We start from the raw sequence: 16,848 nt of genomic DNA, 5'->3' as shown, positions 1-16,848 counted from the left end.
AGTGGTAGTCTTTTTCCTGAACTTCAAGGCCAGGGTCATTGTCCTGTGAATGCTTTTAGAAGCTGAGTCCTGATGGAGGTGAAAGGACATGTCAATTGGCAACGAGGCTGCGCTTTTCAACACTAAGATTTGAACAAGGTCTACAAACAGCAACCAAATAGCTTGGTGGAGAAACCATGTGGCCTAAGGCAGGCCTGCTAGTTCCTGGACGCCAGGCCAGAGTGTGGAGAATGGAGAACACACACACACCTAGTCTAGGGCTCTCAGCTCTTCCTGTAAGCAGATTCTGCTCTCCTCCACTCTAGTAAATAATTGAACAGAGAAAACAATGAGGAGTGCAGCGATCTATCTCCCCAGGCCTTCAGGACTCTGCCTAGCTGCAGAAAGCTCACATGCAGAACGGACACAGGGGTGCAAAGTGTATGACTCTGCCACAGACGTGACCAGCTCAGAGCACCTGGAATCTGGTGTTCTTGACAGGTGACCTTTATTACAAGAATTATATGATGTCCCGAAATCAGTTCAGCAGAACCAATAGTTAGCATGATGGCTCTCCATTGGAGCCACAGGGATGTAGCTAACCTCCACTTTTCTTCCTGCTTTGCTTGGCTTTCCGAGGCTTAAGGATGGTGTAGTTCACATACACCGTATACTGATCCGACAAGAAGGGGACATAGAATGCCCGAAGCAGCTTTGAAGACCTGAAAGAGAAGAGAAGGGAGGGGGGTAGGAATTTCATCATTTAACAAGTACTACATCAAGGGTTATGTTCCACATAAATACAGAAAAGTCTACCATTCAGGGACCAGATCATAACAGACCTTGTTACTCAAAAAAGTATGTTTCCCTAATAAACAGCCTTTCACAAGCTATGGGTGGCACACAAGTTCCAGAGCACACGAAGTTCCAGGGCACATGAAGTTCCAAATAATTTTTGCATCCAAACAATTACAGAAATGCCAAATGCTCAAACAACCCTGGCCCAGCTCTAACTTTTCCTAGAGAGACGAGGAAAGCCAAGTCCTGGGTACCTGTGCAGTGTTGTGGCACTGCCTGAACCCACTGACTAGTCTATGCACAAGCTCATGCCAGTACACATGTTCTGGAAAATTCTTATGACTTAAGTATTGGAACTGGAAACAATCTACACCATGGTGTTTTGAAGCATGTAAGCAATTTGGTTTTAAATTTGTTTACTGCATCTGATAAATCTATGAGAAAGGTGACAATGGCATCCCCGTTTCACAGACAGAGAGCAGAAGCATAAGCTGCTGAGGGTTACGCAGACTAATCAGCTTGTTCAAGTTCATGTAGTAACTGGTAAGAGCCTCATTCAAGAGCCTCATCGAGCTTTGATTCTAGAGTCTGCAAGCTTCACAATTATGGCTTACCCTGCAGCCAATGGATTTATCCTTTCCTGGTTGTAATGACAGCTTCAAATATACCAAGTATTACCTCCTGTTTGAATTTTTCAGTCTGAAAAGCCAAGCTGGCTCAGTTACTGATACCGGAAATGAGATAACTGAAGGGTATCTATGGCCAGTCCTTTTCCAGATTCTAAACTTGTAAATGTCATGTCGACGTGGCATTTGTACTGGCAGACTACCTCTGGGCTTGGCAGACTCCTGCAATGCCTGCACACACAATGATATCGTGCTTGGCAAACACACCTCTTAGAGAGACTTCCCAGCTGAGATGATGGCAGTTGCCCTGTGCCCAGCAGAAATGCAGTTCACCTCAGCAGACAACAGCTCAAGGGCATGGATAGGGAAGAGAGGCTTAGAGGAGCCCCACAATGAAGCAGGAAGAACATGCACCTGTCCCAGACAAAAGAAGTTCATTTCCTCCTTTTGTTCACAACACACAGATAAGGTGGTGTCTAACATTGGCATCAGTTCCTTCAGGTCAGTGGTCATTCCAGTAATGATTCCCATTCATTAACACAGTCATACATGCTCCGGTGGACTCAAGCCCTCGGTTAACATCAGGGTCTGCAAATCAACTGTGGTATTTTCCTGCTGGCACAGCTCACGCAGTTTCAGTACAGAATGAACCACTACAGGTACTTCTGTCTGCTTTTGGCCTCCACCGAACACAGTTCAGAATCCCTACTTCAACATTTTCCATCTCTAAGGTCATACAAAACATGGCACAGGAAGACACTCCACAGTTCCAAGACAATTCAGACTGACAGACAGACAGACAGACAGACAGACACACACACACACACACACACACACACACACACGAGGCGTGTACAGATATCTAATGGCAATGAAACTGATGGTTGGGTGGCAGTAGACCAGATGAATGTCCTCAAACTCAAGAACTGCTGAGTTGGGCCAGCGGCTCCTGCCAAGCCTGGTGACCTGAGGCTGATCCCCAGAACCCACACAGAGGAAGAAGGGAACAGACTCAGATTTCTCTGACTTTCCCACATGCACTCTTCCCTCCAGTAACACACAAAATAATAAATGTGATTTAAAAAGTACTGACCAGTAAACAATATATTCTCAATACAAAAAGGAATAGCCCAGTTAGGCTTCACCAGGAAAGATGTTGTCATGTAATATTTGCAATAAGACCCTGATGACTCCTGTTATAATAAAAAAACACACCCTATCCTTTCATTTTCCATGATGTTGTGTGCAAGACTGCTTTTGGTATTGTTCACAAGTGGATAAGCTAAAGGAATACAATAATGACAGAGGAACATAAATGACAAAGACATTTTAAAAATCATTGACTAGCCAGACAGTGGTGGCACACGCCTTTAATCCCAGGACTCAGAAAGAGAGGCAGGTGGATCTCTGTGAGTTTGAGGCCTGTCTGGTCTACAGCCAGGGCTACACAAACAAACTCTGTCTCAGGGGGAAAAAAAAAATCATTGACAGTATAGTTGGGGCTGCTGTTATAATGACTCACTTTTTTGCTTCACAAATAATTTCCTTTGTTTTCTGCCTATTATACCAGAATATTTCAAACATATAAAGCAAGCAAAATATGTTACTTATAATTCGTAAAAGGAATGGATAAATTTGGCTCAAATTTAGGGAAAAAAAACTTTTTGTTTTGTTTGTTTGTTTGAGATAGGGATTCTCTGTGTAGTTCTGGCTGTCCTAGAATTTGCTCTATAGACCAGGCTGGCCTGGAACTCACAGAGATCCACCTGCCTCAGCCTGAGATTAAAGGTGTGCGCTCCCGTGCCCCACCTGGAAAATTCTTAAAAAGCTGAACAAACAGAAACAGTCAGCATGGCAACTATATATGAAGATGTGTATGCTTGCCACAGACACAGTCTTTTCTCAATGGACTAATGGCTAGTCGAACTCATATTCATATCTGAATGACGTAACTGTAACTTAGAATATTTACTATTAAATGCAAACACACCAGTTCAAAGTGATAATACAGACATTCAGAAAAGAAGTCAAAGCCCGAGAACTGGAAAGAATGGAAGAAACTTTTAGCACACACCTTTCCTTCTCACAGCCACCTCACTGGCTCAGTGTAGTCAGCCCTTTTCACTGTATTTTCTATAATTTGTATGTACTTATTTGTTAACTTGTTGATTGTCCCTGTACCCCCACATACAGATATAGGGACAGAGTATGTTTTACCTGTAATACATGCCTGGTACTACTGTATGATGAACAACATATATACTGGAAGGATGGACAGGGAGGTAAAGGACAGACAAATGGATAAAGGAAATAGGCAAAGGACACTATACAAATGAGACACATGTTCAGCTGAGCTTAGCCACACACCACTAAGCACCATCAAGTGATGGATTAAATAAATGAAGGAATACAGGATGGGTAACTGACAATCCCTATTCAAAGTCCAAGAAGTTGTGGTTTGGGATAATCATCTTGTCAGGGACAAACATGAAGCGAACTAAGAGACACCCAATTCTGCCCTGTTCACACAGTTATAGAGCCATTGGAAAATTAGCACTAAATTCTAAACACAGCGTTCAGCAAGGAGGCTTTTACAGGTAAGCTTGAGCACAAAACTGTATAAGAGGTGGGGGATGAGCATTAGGAGAAAGCAGAAGAGCTGGCAGGGTCCTCTGAGGACATTGAGCTCCTCCTGCAGACTCTGGTGTGATCTCTGACACAGAGCCCCTAGCCGAGTAAGACAGCAGCTGGCAGCTGTAGATGCATGCCCACCTTTAAGCGGGGATGAGAGGAAGCCAAGGTTTATCTGACTGCTGTTTTTTTTTTTTTTTACAGCAAGTTAGCTGGAGTCCTCTTGACTGACTGACACTAGCTGCTGTTCTACATTTCTTTCTTCTTTCTTTTGCTTTGGCATTCAAAGAAAGAATCCCTGATTACATTCGTTTCTTAACCATTAGTAGCTACAGAAGCTTTAACAGTAAGGAAGATCAGAAAGACGTGTTAAACTGTATGTTTCTGAAGAAAAGAAAATCAAGTTTATAAAACAGAAGAACAGCTTAGCACTGGAAGACTGATCCTGACACGCTCACATGCGGAAACATAAATCAGATTCATCACAAGCTAGGACAGAAAACACACCTATCACAGCTCATATCACAAGACCTGGCATGCAATGAAATGCCACCAGTGTCACCTGAAAGAACATGGGCATGTAACTGGGGAGGCAAAAGATACATGTCACCATCACAGAAACCCAAACACCCCGCATGCAGCAGAGCTGGAAAAAACAACTGCCTAAGCAGCATAACTAGCTGACAGCTCAGAACATTACCAGCCCCATTTATGGGGGCTTAGAGCATTCTGCTGTGGAGACTTAGATCTGCACGTGCTGGAATCAGAAGACTGGCAGCTAGTCCGACACCACCAGTTCAGCAGGCGCAAATGCAGATACTGGGTCAATTTGTCAGCTTAAAAAGAAAACCTTCTGGCACTTGAGTTTTATTCTGCTATCTGCCCACCCACCTGCCCATCATCTATCTAACCACTCATCCACCTTCATTCTGCACTAGGGCCTCTGCATGTATGTTACGGTTATGTAGCTTGGTGCTCGTGTGAGACTCTTAACAGTGGGAGTGGGGGTACCTCTGACTATTTTGCCTGCTCCTGATGCCCTTCTCCTCTACTGGATTGCCTCCTCCAGCCTTGACATGAGGCTTTGTGCACAGTCTTATTGTAACTTGTTATGCATGTTCAGCTGATATGCCTGGGAGGTCTGCTTTTTTCTGAAAGGAATGGAGGAGGAGTGGCTCTGGAGCTGTAAATAGAGGCTGGGAGGAGTGGAGGGAGGGGAAACTGCCATCAGGATGATGTATGAGAGGGAGGGAGGGAAGGAGGGATAGGGAAAGAGAGAGAGAGAGTTCTTTTAAAATTCAGTTGTAGTCAACCTACCGTCCCTTGTTGAGCAATAATGTTCAAAAGGCTGGTGTTGGGCAAAAATAAGAGTGTTTATGAATGCAGCCTCTAACAGGACACAGGTGAAGGGCATTGCTCTATAGTCAGTAACACTGCAGAGATGACTCATGTCTATTCTATGAGAGTGCACATGGGATAACGGTTAACATGCTGGAAGGCCAGCTCCTGGTGACAGGGCTCTGACCAATGCTGCATCTCCAGCTTTTAGAACTGAACTGTACCACAGAAAACACAAGTAGGCAAATGAAAGACTATGCCATTCTCAAATCAGATTAACTAGTCTACTTCCCTAGCATCCAATGTTCATCTTCCAGAAGGAAATCAAGTACCAAAAGTAAAAATAGGTTCTTTCTGATTTCCCCCCAAACATTTCAATCCTAAATCCATGAGGCAGGACAGGGCAAAGCAGGAACCTGTACAGTGTGGGCGGAAGGACAGAGGGAGCTACGGTGGCCCATGTGATGGCAGCTACAAGTGATACAGATGGTGTCCGCGTTGATTAAGAAAATGTTACTCTAAGAGGTCAAATAACCTTAAGTTAGTATAATACTTAACTTTCAGGCCATCTGAGGAATATATCCACAGTTCTGAGCATTTAAAGTAACCTACAAAGATCTGTGATAAGGCATGTTCATGAAGTCTGCAGAAGCACAGACTGGAACCACAGCACTGTGACATGGGCACATAGTGAATCATGCTGCTGATATGTACAACATCTGGCATAACATCACAGCCCCTGCACCAGTCACCTTTCGCCAATATTCAGAATAGCAGAGTTGAGAAAGACTTGCTATTAGGCAAGTGGACTCTTGTGACCTTCAGTCCCAAGCGTTGGGGAAGTGCTCTTCACCAGGCTTTTCCCATCTGGTAGCTATTGAGAGAGAGAGGAAATACCAATCTGGTGGGAAGAATACACACTAGTGTCTACCAGTCTCTACCTTGCTTTATCCATGTGGCAGTACAACAATGGAAATGTCAAGAAAAGCTTTAAAGGAAGCTTTAAAGGTTTGAACAAACAATGAGTATACTTTGCCTCAATAATTTTGATTTTGTTAGGTACCCCTCTTCTTTTTACAGCTGCATAAATCCAGCTTTAATAATACAAATCTAGGGCTAAAGAGATGGCTCATCAGTTAAGAGCACCTGTGGCTTTTGGGGAGCATCCATATCAGATGGCTCACAATCACCTGTAACTCATGGTACACATATATGCAGGCATTCACACATAAAATAAAAACAAGAAAGAATTAAAGTATGAGTAAAGAATTCAGACACAAAAACAAACAAAAAAATAACATTTTTTTTTTTTTTAAAGAATGTAAACTCCACCAAATAGTATTCTTAAGGCCCTATAATGTGCCGAGAGTCAGAAAGAAGCTAGAATGGTGACAGATGATACCAGTTGCTCAGTCTATTAGCTTAAAGCAAGGGCTATCCTAAAGCATTGCGCCTAAGCACTAACCCAGTGAGGCAACATGAAGATGGTCTTTCTAGAGAACTCATTCCACAACACCAGAAAACAGAGTTCCGAGCTCCACAAGGGATAAAAAGGTCAGCAGACTTCAGGTTTGAGAAGCTAAATAAGACATTAGGCAACATGCAATGTGTTCTGATGTCAAGTCTGGCTCAGAGTAGCTATGTTGGATGAAGGTCTTGCAAAAGTGTCTGGGGGAGGATGAGGCAGGTGGATAAGGAGGATGGAGAAAGAGGAGAGGCAGTAGACAGAAGCTGAAAGAGAATCAGACTGTGAGTAGCATGCTGATAAAGAAGTGTAAGAGTACATCCACTGTTCTTCCTGTTTCTCAGCATCCTTGGCACCAATGAGAGGTAAGGTCACCACCAGGACTGGCATGTAGGGAAAAGACAAGAGCCCATCACTACTGCTCAGGAGGAAGAACTGATTCTACCGAAAGGACCAGATGCCATCCGAAGCACAACAACCATTAGCCATCAAACCCTGTCATGGGTGCAGTCTTCTTCCCACCTGGGTATAAAGGGGCAATGGCCTGCAGGGATGCCTTTTTCTCTCTTGTAAGAAGTCTTTGAATCGAAAACTTTAGAAGGAGAAAGGCATTTAAAAAGCCATGATTTTAACATGTCCATAAGTTTTGTGATACTTCTGTCATAGGAAAACAATCCTAATCTTCATCCCTTGAGCATGGGCTGTGGCTTACCACCACCATCAGGAGAAAGGAGAAGTGATACTGACTGGCTTCCAAGGCTAGGTCATAAAAGCAATGGAGTTCTTGGAATGGAAACGGGAAAGCCACAGGTAGGTATTTTGGGAGACCACCTCAGCGAAGATTTAGGCAAAAACAACTGTCAGATATGTGAGTGAGAAAGTCTTTGGGATGCCTCCAGTCCCAGCTACTGTCTGATGGCCAATGCAAAAGAGATCTTGAAGAACTAGCTAGATGAGCCACCTGTGGTTTTCTTTTACATCTTTAAGAATGGGTGATTATTACACTGCAATAACTGGATTATAGCTTCCAACTAACCTACCCTTCACAACACTTACTCCAGTAACCTTGGTTTACAGAAAGAAATAGTTCCACCTATGCTGGCTCCAATCAACCAGACTACCATACCACATAGAACACGAATGGACGTAAGTGCACAAGAGTGATAGTTTCAGACCTCATAGTTGTTAGATTCACTTCTTCAAAGACAATTAAAAGGCCATGCACAGTCTGTAGGAATTCTCTAGATTAGCCTAAGTTCAGGGTCCTGTGTTGGGAACTGAAAACACAAAGCAGTAGATATCATCACGCACTTTCTACCTGGCTACAACTGCGGTCCTCCGACTAGAAAGGGCCTACTCCATCCTGTCAGCTGCTTATTTTACCTGCCTGGGTTTTTCAACTGTAATTAAATCTGCAAGAGTTTGAAACCCTGCCTAAGTTCCCACAACTGTCTTAAGCCTCTAGTCATGCAAGTCTAGAACTCAGATGACACCACTCCAAAATGGGAAGAAGCATATGTGGAAGCGACACATATGTGTCCACAGGGGACCCCGTCAGCTGGGGGACACTGCACAGATTGGTGCAGGGCCTTACAGTTTCCAAAGCTCCAAACTGACTCCAGTGTCCATGAGGCCAACTTGAACAACCAAGAGAGGCTTTCTAACCAGGCTCCCACAGCCCCCAAGCACTCACCACTGGGCTGTTAATTTATTCAGCACTTCATCACTCCTCTCAGGGGACTCTTAGGAGGCATTACATCCACTCACTTGTCAAGCTATTTTATAGAAGCAGCAATTATGTCCTAGTTCAAAGAAAGGAAAACCTCCTCTTATTTCATAAAGCATGGAATATGAGCCAGTCATTTGATGGCAAATCTGCACTCATTCTGGTTGGGACTGGAGAAACAGCTCTGCAGTTAAAAGTACTGGCTGCTTTTTCCATAGGACCTGGGTTCAATTCCCAACACCCACATGGCAGCTCACAACCATCTGTAACTCCAGTTACTGGAGAATGACATCCTCTTCTGGCCTTGGAGGGCACCAGACTCTTGAGTGATGCACAGACATACATGTAGGAAAAACACTAAAGAGGTAAAACAAAACAACTATAAGAGCTACTGCCAACTACATGGGATCCATCTCTTCTGAGTCTGCTGGTCCTTATAAAAGCAGCCAGACCATGTTGTGACAAGCTTTGACAAGCTCAAGGTCAGGAAGCCTGGGTGATAAGAACCAGCCCCATCTGAGCAGTAGCTACAAGTTGGTCACTGAAATCTGCTTGGATGCTCCAGCTACTAGGCCTGAGATTTTGAGGCCTTAGTAAAGCAGACAAGCCAATTAGGACAAGAGGACACAGGCTGCCATGCCCCCAATAGCCTTACTAATTACGTCTCCTGAGTCCAGCAACCAAGCCCCACCTTACTTACCACCCAACAGAGAGTGGGTATGTGGGTATCTTCACACAGCTAGCGGTATTCAGCACTTTAAAATCTGTCCCAATCACAAAAGTGCCCCATTAATCTTTAAGTTGTTTCTCTCTTGCCAAGACTCTCCAGTAACATTCTCTTCAGAGTGATTTTTTTTTGTTTTGTTTTGTTTTTGATGTGTTGGTACTCAAATTATCCTGACTGCTTCTGTTTCAGAGAGCTGAGACCCTATTTAGACTATGTTAGTAAGGAATGTCAGCCAAGTGAATCAAATAAACTGCACAAATCTACAAAGAAATGCAAAGACAACATAGTCAGGAACCCTACAGAACTTGCTAACTTACTCAAAAGTCTAACTTGCTAGAATACTTCATAATTTTAAAGCACTTTCACTTCCTCTCATTTAATCCCTACAAAACATATAAAATGCCTTTGTTTTCTGGAAGTGGAGGCACTGACAGCAAGCAGCCAGGATTAAAGTCACAGTCCTCAGACTCTACACTTTCACTATACCCATGTCTCTGTGAGAGCCTGACCTCTTCAATTCACAAGCCAACAGGGGGCAGGCTTTCTTTCTTTCTGTATCAACTTAAAAGTCTACCCCAGCATGCAAGTTACAAGAATTTAAAACTTGCCAGGCCATAGTGGAGTACGCCTTTAATCCCAGCACTTGGAAGCCAGAGCAGGCAGATCTCTGTGAGTTTTAGGCCAGCCTGGTCTACAGAGTACCAGGACAGGCTCCAAAGCTACACAGAGAAACTCTGTCTCAAAAAAGAAAAAAAAAAAAAAAAAAAAAAAAGAAGAAGAAAGGAAGGAAGGAAGGAAGGAAGGAAGAAAAAAGGAGGGAAGAGAAGAAAAACAAGAAAGAGAACAGGAAAAGTTAAAAGCCTCTGAAGGTGTCTAGCTCACTCACGGGAAGGTGGCTTAGGATCTGCTGTTCTTCAGAGATGAAGCTCCTTCCTAACCCAGGTCTCACTGGCACCGCTTTCTCAACTTAAACCCAAAGACACAGTAAGATATGGCCCATTCTACCAGGTAGGAGCCAGGCATCAAGAAACACATGCATTTCAGACAGAGACCTTGACAGCCAGCGCCACTGCCTGGAGCAGGTTCCTTGGTCACAACCTGCCACCTTTCACACTCTCACTCGCTCAATGTCCTTCCCATCTCCCTCATTATCAACTTAAAGCCATGCCACTAATTAGAAGATTCCTCACACACAGCTTCCTGTGTCCAATGCTCTGCTGTGGTTTCTTTACTACTATCAACCCCACGTGTTTACAGCATAATTATTCATACTGCCAAAAAGTGGAAACAGTCCGGAAGCCTATGAGCTAGAAGGAATGGACAACAGAAAAGTACATGTTCAGCAACAGAGAAGTACAAGGACCGGTACATTCAATAGCCTGAAAGAACCTCAAAAGCAGGCTAACTGAAAGGGCTGTAATAGTTACTTTCCTGGGGCTGTGACAAAACACCACGACCACAAACGACTTGTGGAAGGGATTTTATTTTGGCTTGTGGTTCAAAAGAGAGGTAGAGTTGTAATGGCAGCAGAACCTGGGCTGGCAGCTGGCAGATCACATTTCCATTCATACACAGAAAGAAAAGCCCACTCCTGCAACATGCTTCCTCCAGCAAGTCTCCACTGGTCCCATAACCTCCACAACACTGCCACCAACCAGGGGCCAAGTGTTCAGATATAAGCCTATAGGTGACTTTGCTCATGCAAACCACCACAGAAACCAAACACAAAACCACACACATTGTATGATCCCACTTATAAGAAATGGCCAAAAAATTAAACCCATAAATAAGAAAATTATGAGTTGGGGCTGGCAAAGTAACATATAATTGTGGTTGAATAATTTGGCATGTAAATTATACTCCAATAAAATTGCTTTAAAAAAAAAACTGGTTAAATTTGCCTTACTAGTGTGGCTATAGTCTATACATAGTTGAAGAGGAAAATGCAATTGAATTGTCAAGATGGCTCAGCAGGTACAGTTGTTTGTCACGAAGCCTGAAAACCGAAATTCAATCTCCAGGACTCACATGGTAGGAGAGAACCATCTACTGCAAGTTGTCCTCTTACCCTAATGAGAGTCATGGTGTACACACACACACACACACACACACACACACACACAGAGAGAGAGAGAGAGAGAGAGAGAGAGAGAGAGAGAGAGAGAGAGAGAGAGAGAGAGAGAGATAAAAAGAGAAAGCAGGTGCTACCCTCATCACATTCAAAGCGTGAGTGGCTCGACCCTGTCCTCTTTCACATTCATTCTCTACTCTTTCTGTCACTTACCATCCTCAATTGCTTCACACCTACTCTCTCCACCTTTCCAATACTCAATACTTCATCTCTCTTATTTTCTTATCAAATGAAAAGTCCCACTCCCTAGTTCCCTGAGAAAAATCAATGCTATCAGAAGAAATGCTCTGCATCCCATCCCATCCATTCCCACCTGCCAACTATGAATTCTACTATACTCAGATCACATACAACTTCAAAACTCCTCAGAAACACTGGTTGGAAAGGCATGTGGCCTGGGGCAGTGACAGACACAAACACAGACTACCCTGCACACAGAAAGCTCTACCAGATGAGCTGTACACAATGACCCGGACGACTAAGTTCTTATTATGCTAGTTTCTTCTCTCATTTGACTCAGTGACAATGCTACAACAATTCTTCCCGCTCTCCCATGTCACCTCCTTTTAGCATACAAGAGTCTTCTCATCAACACATGCCTCATTTGTTTCCCTCAGCCATTTTTTTCCTTAAAGGACATTCTGGGATGACAAAATATTTTAGAATTTCCTAGAACTAATTAACAATTAATAGTAAAGTAGCCGAACCCAAAAATTAACATATAAAAGTACAAATCAGCAATGAACAAGAGAAATTTAAAATTGTTTTAAACCAATTAGTACCATTTATATTAGTACTCCCCGCAAAGGCACACTCAGGTATAAATTCCCAACATGTGTACAAGATTAATATGGAGAAAGTTACAATGAAATAAAGTCAAGAATGGCTAACAGAGCCATTCCATGTTCCATGTTCATGAACACAGTGGCGCAAGATTATTGAGATAGCAGTTGTTCCAACTGATCAAAATCCCAACAAATTTTACAGATGTTAAAAAAAAATTGATTCTAAAGTTTATACAGGTAGGCAAAAGAACCAGCATAACTAACAAAATATCAAAAGACAAGAAAAATCTTATTTGGAAAAATGACTGATTTGAAAACTAAATATAAAGCTACATCAATCAAGACTGGTGAAAAGAACAAATTCAGGCATGGAACAGAACAGAAAGTCCAGGAAATGGTCTATGCAAACACATACTGCAACTCTCTGAGAAGGGAAGCAGAGCAATAAAATGGAGAAATGAGAGGCCTTTCAACAAATGGTGCCTTAATTAGTGGGCATATAAAATATACATTATATTTATATAAAAATAAATGAATCTAGACATAGATCTTATTGCCTCTAAAATTAACAAAAATCAAAGATCTAAATATACCGTAAAAATATAAAACTCCAAGATAGCACAGAAAAATAACTAGATTTTCAGTTTGCTACCTAATTTTTAGATATATAATACTGTGAAATGATCAATGAAAAATAATTGATGCCAGGTGGTGGTGCACACCTTTAATCCCAGCATTCGGGAGGCAGAGGTAGGCTGATCTCTGAGTTCAAAGCCAGTCTGGTCTATAGAACTAGTTCCAGGACAACCAGGGCTGTTACACAGAGAAACCCTGTCTTGAAAAAACCAAAAAAGAAAGAACAAAAGAAAAATAACCGATAAGATGAACTATTAAAATAAAATTATTTGCTTTTTGCAAAAGACAATATCAAGAGAACAGTAAGACAGTCTAACTGGACACACTTGCAAAAGATGTATCTGACAAAGGACTGTAATCCAAAACACATCAAGAATTCTTAAAACTCCACAATAAAGATACAAACAACTTAATTAAAAATGAGTCAAAGGAGCTAAGCAGTGGTGGAACACATCTTTAATCTCAGCACTTGGAAGGCAAAGGCAGGTAGATCTCTGTCACTTTGAGGCCAGCCTGCTCTACAGAGCAAGTTGCAAAACAGCCAGGCAACACAGAGAAACCTTGTCTAGAAGAAGAAAGAAAAAACAAACAAAAAGAGTTAAAGAGGCTGGAGGATTTGCTCAAAGCTAGAGCACTAGCCTAGCAACTATAAGGCTCTGGGTTCAAGCCCCAGAGATATAAAAAAGAGGAAGGGAGGGAGAGAGGGAGGGAGAGAGGGAGGGAGGGAGGGAGGAAGAAGGAAGGAAGGAAGGAAGGAAGGAAGGAAGGAAGGAAGGAAGGAAGGAAGGAAACAGGCATGTAGGCCCCAGAGATTTTAAAAAGACCTCATCCAAACAGACTTACAGCCAAATCCTGGCTCTTTATTTTAAAATCCTCACTAGATCCTGCCAGGCATGATGAGGTATATTTGCTGTCTAGCATGTGGGAGGCTGAGGCAAGAGGATTACCACAAGTTCCAGACCAACCCTGAGCTACAAAATAAGATCCTGTTTTAAACAACCAAAATAAATATCAAACAAGTCCTATCCAGTACTTGCTGAGCTTTGATTCTGAAAATGATGCATACCAAGCTTCTCAATGTACAGTTAATCTTGTTAGCAATGTCAGAATGCTTGGTTACGACAGTTAAAGTCTGTTACCAAAACTCATCAAAACCTTATTTGAGTTTCCACATTAGACCTACCTGGACTACTCAGGACCTTTCATTACGATAATAATAGAATGTACTTTGCATTCCGAGGTCTCAAGAAGAGAGTACTCTTAAATTTCTCAGTACACATGGACAAAACTGTACCAAATGAAAAGGAAATAAGAATTACTCGAGATAGTCAAGAACTGGATTCGCTCAACTCCAGCATTCATTTTTACCACTGATTAGGACATCTGTTACAATTGAAGGCACACACCTTGATGCATCCAGGAATGGTCTGTGGGCTAGGCTGATCCAATCTTCTCTATTGGATGAATAGTTTGGCTCCCGAGGTGTTTCTCTCATGGTGTCCAAATCCACTAAGTAATGGCATTTGCTGATGTCAATCTGAAATGGAAAAGATCAGCTCTTCATCAGTAATTATGAAGATCCCTATGGAGTGGGGATCCAATTACAGCCCTAAGAATTCCCACAAGGCTGTAAAGGAACAAACACCCAAGCTACCTATGCTGCTTCTACTCTGCTAATAGCATGGGCTACCACTGAGGCTCAGGCAAGCACATCGGTAGTTCAGCTAGTCGATGTTTTTAAGTCCCTCTAGCCCCACAGACACTTAGAAAGCCAACTTGAGTGTACAGCATAACTCTAGAAAAGCAGTCTTGTGCTGACTACTGCTTCCTTCATCTATCTTATTCTAGAGGTCTAAAGGGCATGGTTAATGGGGATGCCAGTCTGTCTCTCCTGATGGAGCCAGAGGCAGCACTCACTATACCTCACAATAATACAGCAAGATTGTGAACATTTCCTGCAGGAAGTCAACAGAATGGACAGAGGCACAGACCGTCTCCACAGCAGGCTCAGCACAACTGAGGAACCACCCAGTAGGAAAAGTACAGAATATTAGCAGTAATTGTCCAATTGCTCATAACATGGACACTTGAGAACCTAAAGGTGCGCATCAATACATTCCATCTTAAAACTGAAAAGGGCTGACCATCAAAATCACCATTATTACAGTAAGCCAATAAGCACAGACTTGAAGACAGATGATACACATCAAGTAATCAAGGTTCGTAGTACATATGATGAGCTCCTGTCAATCAGTATAATAAGAGAAACCACCTAACAAGAAATGGGCAAGCTATTTTAATAGGTAGTTCAAAAATCTCTAAATGAAACAAATGAAAAGTGTTCAATCTCACTAGTAAGCAGGAAATGTAAAGTTAAATCACAATGAAAAAAATTACCATAGAAGCCAGGCAGTGGTGGTGCATGCCTTTAATCCCAGCACTTGGGTGGCAGAGGCAGCTAGATCTGTGTTCAAGGACAGCCTGGACTACAGAGTTCTAGGACAGCCAGGGCTACTCAGAGAAACCCTGTCTAGGAAAAAAAAATAGGAATTAACACACAAAATTTTGTGCATATAAGGCCATATAAAGCAACAATTATACATTAAACTGGTACAAAATTTTTCAGAAAAGTATTTGATAGATCTACCAAAACTGAACATCTATCTGTACTTCCTATGATCTTGCAATCATAGGAAACCATATGAATATCCCTAGGTATAATAATACACCCAGGTATAAGATTTGCATATGAAATCATTAATATTCAGTGTCTGACATATAAAAATGATAATTTCATATAATTCAGTCTAAACTATATATAACAGTAATACCTGGACCATAAGACAAGTTCAAGAATGTTTAAAGCTGGTCTAGCAAGAGGGCTCCATGGGCAAGGGTGCTTCCCACCAAACCTGAGAACCTAAGTCCAATCCCCAGGAGCCAAATGGTAGGGGAGAACTGACTCTCACAAGCTGACCTCTGGCCTCCACATGTAAGCCATGATACATACGTGCCCACACATAATACACAAGCAACATATGTGCACACATATAAACAAATAAATGGGAAGAAAATTTAAAATGAAGACAAAAGCAAGAAAACTATTATTGTAAGTCAGCAGACTATCTTGGAGACCATGTAGACCTGATCAAGGGAAGCACTAAAAACCGCTGGGTCTGCTACATTCTACTTTTTATCTTTTGAAATAGCTTCACGTGTACATTCTCTTAAAACAATTAGCTGCATATTTATATTTTATATATTTAGGCTATAGGTTATACCTGAAGGAAGCTTTATTTTCCAAAGCACATAAGAGCAACCTGGTTTTCACTAGCTTTCAGCAAGCTGTTCTTTCCAACTTCTACCTCACAGTAAAGTTCTCATCTTCTCTCAGTTTTATTTATATGTAAAAAAGACTTTAGTCTCACATCTGTCTCTACATATGGGCTATTCCTCCAGGGGAGAGAGAGAAAGCACACTGAGAACTGACGTCAGGCCCAATTCCATTCCACATAACTCTCTAAAAATGGTTTCTTTGCATAGACACTGCAGGAAGTAGCCTTTTTTTCTTGTCTGTACACCCACTCTGCAGCTCCCAGGCGATTGTAAGAACATGACGAAATATTTTAAAGGCTTTCCAATGCCATGCCTCTGAGGAGAACCAGCAAGGGGCAGAGGGTCTCATGGCCTCATGCTTGGAGTCCTTCCCACAGGGGATCCAGGCCTTCATGGATACAATCCCTCACCTCAGCCTGACCTTTCCCGGTTAGGCACACCACAGGTCTAATTATAGAGGTTTGGCTGGGTACATTCTACTATAGCTGGAGATAGTAACTAATTTAGCAGTCAGCCAAGGCTTTACTCATCAAATCGTCCCTAAGGAAATTTTAAGTAAATTAAATTCTAAGTAAAGGTCTTTAGACACCAAGGCAAAGCCATATTGAGATAGCAATGCATTTTGTGAAACTTTAACCTCTGCCTTATCCTTTGGCAAACATCTGCTGAA

At 42.3% G+C, this 16,848-nt stretch overlaps 1 protein-coding gene across 4 annotated transcripts in view; it reads right to left on the bottom strand.

The window, feature by feature from the left end:
• Positions 1-440: 440 nt before the first annotated feature.
• The window catches only part of Alg9 (ALG9 alpha-1,2-mannosyltransferase), a 52,578-nt gene continuing 36,170 nt past the window's right edge, over positions 441-16,848 (bottom strand). For 3 of the 4 annotated variants that reach the window (XM_051197443.1, XM_051197445.1, XM_051197444.1), the window contains 2 exons: positions 14,249-14,379; positions 441-701 (listed from right to left, as the gene is read on the bottom strand). In XM_051197443.1, coding sequence (XP_051053400.1) covers positions 578-701; positions 14,249-14,379 — 255 coding nt within the window. In that variant the 3' untranslated portion in view covers positions 441-577. Of the gene's footprint in view, positions 702-14,025; positions 14,131-14,248; positions 14,380-16,848 lie in introns of all 4 variants that reach the window. The other variant, XR_007835295.1, reaches the window with a different exon arrangement.

The sequence above is a fragment of the Phodopus roborovskii genome, unplaced genomic scaffold, assembly GCF_943737965.1.
Source record: "Phodopus roborovskii unplaced genomic scaffold, PHOROB, whole genome shotgun sequence".
Taxonomy (NCBI): Eukaryota; Metazoa; Chordata; class Mammalia; order Rodentia; family Cricetidae; genus Phodopus; species Phodopus roborovskii.
This window is presented reverse-complemented; position numbering and strand designations above follow the sequence as displayed.